The sequence below is a fragment of the Dromiciops gliroides genome, chromosome 2, assembly GCF_019393635.1.
Source record: "Dromiciops gliroides isolate mDroGli1 chromosome 2, mDroGli1.pri, whole genome shotgun sequence".
Classification (NCBI taxonomy): Eukaryota; Metazoa; Chordata; class Mammalia; order Microbiotheria; family Microbiotheriidae; genus Dromiciops; species Dromiciops gliroides.
The window spans coordinates 635,735,525-635,741,524 of record NC_057862.1 but is presented as its reverse complement, the minus strand read 5'-3'; the positions used below and the strand labels follow the sequence as shown (position 1 = coordinate 635,741,524).

Sequence of the window (6,000 nt, the reverse complement as noted above, 5' to 3'; positions counted from 1 at the left end):
GGCCCTGGGATTGAATGATGCTCTTCCAGGTTGGAGGAGCCTGGGTACCAGACTAGAGCTCAGGAAGTTGTGGCTGCCGTCCTTCTTCAGACCAGGCGGGGGCGCTGCCCCGCTCCTCAGACCCAGGGCGGCTCCTCGCGGTGTCACGGAGCCAAGCCTTCGATTTCTTAGCTGTCTTCGGAATTGCCTGACAGGAAGCCGCGTACCCCGCCATCCTCGCTTGTCTTTGAAAGCTGTCCAGGGAGGCAGCCGTCTAGGCCGACGGGTGATTTGGCTTAGGACGGTGGCTACGGCGGCCGCGGAGGGGGCGAAGTAATTAGGTGTTGGTAACCGGCGTGACTTAGGCCACCCCGCCGGTGCGGGGTCCTCGGCGGGCCCGGGGGAAGGCCCTCTTTGTGGCTGCAGTTGGCAAGATGGCGCCGGTGGGGGTGGAGAAGAAGCTGCTGCTGGGGCCTGAGGGAACCGGGGCCCCGGGCGCCGGGGACCTGCCCAGCGAGGAGGACGAGGGGCAGAACCTATGGTGAGTGGAGGACAGGCGGGCTGAGTGAGAGGGGCCGAGCGCGGCCTGGGCACCCGGGCCGGGGCCGGGCGGGGCGGGGCCGCGGGACCGGGCGGGACGGCAGGGATGGTGGGGCAGCCTCCACCCGCCTCTCCCCTACCTTCCTCCCTCTTTCTCGGCTCCTCACTGAGGGGCCGAGGGGCTGGAGCACCTGGGCCCCCTTTCTCGTCCCCTTTTTCTCTCTCGCCTCCTTTTCTCTCTCCTGGAGTCAAGAAGACTGGAGGTCAAATCCAGCCTCTGGTACCTACAAGCTGTGTGACCCTGGGCCAGTCACCACCCTCTGCCTGCCTCACTTTCCCTCATTTGTAAAATGGGGATAATAACAGCACCAGCCTCCCAAAGTTGTTGTGGTGAGGACCAAGATAACACGCTCTTAAGGAGCTTTGCCCAGCTTTCAGCGTTACATAAATCTAGCATTTGTTATCTCTCTAGCCCCCCATTTCCCTCCGCCTTCCCTCCTGCCTTTGGGTTCCCAAGGCCAACATTGCCATCCCCCTCTGCAGTTGTGATCTGTCATTGGTGATGATTCACAGACGGGTGGTATCGTGTTGCTCCCAGGAGAATGTTGGTGCTAGGAGAGGGGCTTCTCTCCCCCGGTTGATGGGATGCCCTCTTCCTTCTTCCCCACGAGGGAAAGAACACGGGTGTTCTCAGGAAAACACCCGGGAGCTTCCGAAGCAAACCTGCCCCCCTCCCCCCATCATCGGGGACTTGATGGATCAGTCTTTGGGTCAGGGAGGCACCGAACCGTCCGCGTCAGCGCCCAGCTAACGCTGCCTGTGTCTGCTGCAGGTCCTCCATCCTGAGCGAAGTCTCCACCCGGTCCAGGTCCAAGTTACCAGCCGGCAAAAACATCCTCGTCTTTGGTAAGCGATGCCCCCAGCGGCTTGGGGAAGGCCGGTGGGCCGGGAGGCAGGCGTTCTTAAGAAGGTTGAAAGTTGGAGAAGGTCTTGGGAGTCGGGTTTTGCAGATAAGGAAGTGCCAAGTGCCCATTGGGCTTTCGTGAGGTTTGCCTGTGTGGTTATTAGAGTTTGGAACTTCCTTGTTTCAGCTGATGTGATGTGGGTGGATATTAAAGTAACCATATTTTTCCCCCTGATTCATCCAGGTTGTGCAGTTCCCTTTTTTGTTGTATGAAATCCTCTCTGACCTTCTGGTTGTGTAGAATTATTCCATTACTGCAGTGAAGGTCACTAAAGTGAGTGGAGAGGAAAAGAAACAAAATAAGTCAGCTCCATTCAGCCAGCGTTTGTTAAGTACCTGCTGGGAATATCAAGAAAGGCAAAAAACATCCCAGGCTCTTAAGGAGTTCATTTTTAATGGGGGAGACAAACAACCATGTACAAACCGGATATATAGGGGATAAATTAGAGATAATTATAGAGTCTGCTTAAGACATGTAGTTTTGCTTAGCTCTGTAATTATTTTCATTAGTTTCCCAGCCTTCAAGCACTGGTGAAGAAGATATGCTGAAGTTGAAAGCAAATGTTGGGCTCTATCCTTCCAAAGACTGAATTTTCTCTTTATGATTGTTAGCTGTCACTCAGACCTTACTATTTAAACACTGGAGGTTTAAGGTTGTCATTTTAGACATATTTTGTCTTATAATTCTTTTTTCTTTGTAATAGCCCATCTTAACATATTTTGCTAGTAATCAGTTGAGACCACCTTATTCTTTGACTTCTTCATTTACCTGTTTTACAAATTGCAGGTAGAGCCAAATTCATTTATTTTTCACGTGAAAGAATAGGTTATAATGGGTTATTATTACAGAGAACTGGGTATACCTTAGATAGGTGAGGCAGGGTGATGTTAAGAAAAGAGCACTGAATTGGAAATCAGAAAGCCTCGATTTTAAACTCATTTCTACCATTCTGGCTAGGTAGTGTGTAACCTTATGTTACAAGTCACTTATATTCTCTGGGCCTCAGTTTTCTTATCTGCAAAAGTAAGGGGCTGGATTTGGTGATCTTTGATGTTCCAGAAAATTCTCAAGTCTAAAATATTTAAATAGATTTGTTATCTCATTGGTAAGGATATTCCTTTCAACAGAGCAGATCGGAGCCCATCTATGTCTGCCCATCCTGTGAGACAGTTTTGTCCTTGTCTTCCCACAAGTTTACCATGGAGTGAGGGGGTTTACCTATTATGCTGAGGGGCCTTCTCCACTCTTTCCTGACATGAAGATGTCAGTAGAGTATGTGAACTGTCTGTCAGGTGATGCCTCTTGCCAGGTGACCAGCTTCTCTTTTATGATTATACAGTTCTTCAAAGATATTCTTTACTCCAGTTTTTTTTGTAGTTCCTCATTTGTCATGTTTCTGCCATGTCTAAATCATGCCCTGCCAAAGTGTAGCTATTACATTTTGTTAGCACAAGTTCGAGTCTTGTGCTATGAAGTCAGCTTTTTAAAGGAGTTCTTTCATATAAAGATATATTTATAAACCTTTTTCTTTCAGAATAGCAACATGGTTTCTGTGTACTAAGTAATGACATTCCTATGTTTTTCTTCTAAATGTTATTTCTAGGTGAAGATGGTTCAGGTAAAACAACACTCTTGGCTAAATTACAAGGAGCAGAGCATAGCAAAAAAGGAAGAGGTCTAGAATATCTATACCTTAACATTCATGATGAAGATAGAGATGGTAAGTTGCTCCAACCCATGCTGAAGACAGCATTTTTTAGGCATTTTAGTATGTGCCAATGCAGACCCTGTTCTAAGTGCTGGGAATGCAAAGAGAAAAAGGAAGAGTCTCTGTTTTCAGGGAGCTCACACTCTGATTGTGGGAATGTAGGCTGGGGACTGGGCCAGCCATTGCTTTGGTATAGGAAACGTCCCCATGAGGAAACTTACTTTCCCAGTACAGATAGGCACCTTACGGAGAGTTCTCTACAACACTCCTGAGTGAAGCCTGAACCAGATGAAAATGTAATTGGAAAATATTTAACAAAATAAAATAAAACGTAGATCATGTTAATATGTGGTTTTATTCAATAGGGGTCCTTATTATGGTTTAGTGGCCCCCGTGTCTATTTGAGAACAACACTCCTGCCCTAGTCCACTGACAGGTTAAGTGACTTACCCAGGATCACGCAGTCACTATATGTTGAGGCAGGGCTTGACTCCAAGTCTTCCACTGGACACTAGTTATCTACACAGCATCTTTGGGGAAAGAAGAGTTCTGGTACAGATGGAAAGAGTCCTGAGGGTTTAAGGGTATTTCAGATGGCAAGGCCCAGGGGTCCTTAGGGTGTATCAGAAGTCAGATGACAGTGCCTAGGAGGGCATAGAAGTGAGACAGATAGTAAGGCTTTCTGGTTCCCCCATCTCAGAAGAATTAGAGTTACTAACTCCCAGCTTATCTAAGTGGTGTGAGCAATCTTCCCTTTGGGGCCTCTATCCCACATTGCTGTAGGATCCTATGAAGAAGAAATCACTTCCACTTTGAGGAACCATGAAAGGATACCCAGAGAATGTAGCATTTGGGCAGGGCCTCGAATGCTAGGTAAAAATTCAACAGGCAGATTTGTTTGTCTGCTCTTAGAGACCCTTCATGTAACTTGAAGGACAGCTACATTTCAGTCCTGGGTGAGATAGGGCAGCCTTTGAACAAATGAAAACTTTGTCCTTTGCTTTTCATTTATTAACTTTTTTTCATATTTCTCAAATACATAGTGTAGGTGCAGTCTTCCTTGTGGAAGATGGCCAAGCATTTTCATGTCCTTATACCATTAGTAATGTTTATATCTATAGGGATTTCTGATAGCAAAATACTTTTACATGGGTTACTTCATTTGATCCTTACTACAGTCCTGTGAGGGAGGTTAATAAAAGTCTTATTTCTATTTTTCAGAGAGGTTAGATGACCTACCCTGAGTCAAACAGCAAGTTAATGGGGACTGGAATCCAGTCTGCTTTACCAATGTCTTTCCTCTGTACCCCATTTCTTTTAAGTAGAAGTAGTGTTATAACTTCTTGTTTCGATTTCTTTGAGGTTCCGTAGTAGCTGATTTTGTAGGCAGCCTGGTGTAATATAAATAATTTGGGGGTTAGAACCAAGAATCTTAGCTTTGGTGGACATAGTAGCTGTTCACCTTTGGGCAAATCTTTTTTTCTTCCTTGAGCGTTGTTTCCTCATTTGCAAAATGGGGATAATACTTTTGCTACCTGCCATATAGGTGGTTGTGAGAAAAGACTTTTTTAAAGCATTAGCTACTGTAAGTGAGAGACAATAAATATTTAACAGATTTTTTTGAAGTGTGTAATTAGTTGTCAATTTGTCTTAATGAATCACTGTTCTGACCAGAAGCAAATCTCATTTCTCTTTAACTTTAACCTTTTTTTGCTTTAAATAGGCATAAAATGAAATGGTTTTGATTTAAAATGTATGAGTTTGAAGGTGATTGTGATGTGATGAGAACTTTTAGTCTCCCCCCCCTCCAAAAAAAAAAAAAACCAACACAAAAACAAACCCAAACCTGACAAATTTAGAAAGATTGGCCCGAGTTCTCACCATATGCATTTCTTGAGCTACTCATTTGGGGATGTGTGGACTAAGAAATTTAATTTACAGAACATTTGATAAATGCTTTCTCTGTGCCTTGCACTGGGCATATAAAGGCAAAAATGAAATGGTCCCTTTTCCCAAAGAACTTAGATTTTACCGAAGGTAATCAACATGGAGAGCAAAAGTAAATAACAAATAAATACAAAATAATCTGAAGTGATGAAAAGGGTATGGAGGCTACAGTAATGGCAGAGGGGAGGGGGGACACTGGAAGAGACATAGAGGTGATGCTTGAACTGGGCCCTGAAGAGGTCTTCATTGAAGAGGAGGGAGAACAAGGCTTCCCAGACTGACAGAATGGGATGTACAAGAAACAAGCCGTGGGTCTGTCTATGAGACCTGATGCTGGCATTTATAATATCTAAGGTTTACAAACTGGAAATGCTGGATCAGGGGTTTGTAAAGCACTGGGAGAGGGGGAGGGGGCAGGGCAGTGCCCACTCTGTGCAAAACACTAAAGATACCATGACAAAAAAAGAGGCTCCTGTCCTCAAGAGCTTCTGTTTCAGGGAAGGAGGATGTGTTCTATGCACCCTGATGCTTCGTGCCAAAGAATTCCTTACGTCCTCTGTACCTTAGCTTCTTCATCCAAAGATGGGGTGAGGAAGCCTTGGAGTCGAGGTAAGGGTCAAATAAAATAATGTTAACGTGAAAGCGCTTTCTAAAATACCCTGTAATTAGGAGGGTTTTCTAAGAATATTAATATAGAAATCTTCAATTTCAGTTTTATTTTGCAAGAATGGCACTACTGGCAAGTACCAGCATATCAGTTTCTGCTCTTGTTCCTTACTGGAAGACTGAGCTTCATTTTCCTCATCTGTAAAATGGACCTACCTCTACTAATTGCCTAATAGGACTTTTCTGAAGATCAAA

At 45.1% G+C, this 6,000-nt stretch overlaps 1 protein-coding gene across 1 annotated transcript in view; it reads left to right on the top strand.

Annotated features, from left to right (window-relative positions):
• The first annotated feature begins 366 nt into the window (after positions 1 to 366).
• DYNC1LI2 (dynein cytoplasmic 1 light intermediate chain 2) overlaps positions 367 to 6,000 on the top strand; it is a 49,557-nt gene continuing 43,923 nt past the window's right edge. The window contains exons 1-3 of the mRNA XM_043983990.1: positions 367 to 520; positions 1,352 to 1,425; positions 3,088 to 3,204. Coding sequence (XP_043839925.1) covers positions 414 to 520; positions 1,352 to 1,425; positions 3,088 to 3,204 — 298 coding nt within the window. The 5' untranslated portion in view covers positions 367 to 413. The remainder of the gene's footprint in view (positions 521 to 1,351; positions 1,426 to 3,087; positions 3,205 to 6,000) is intronic.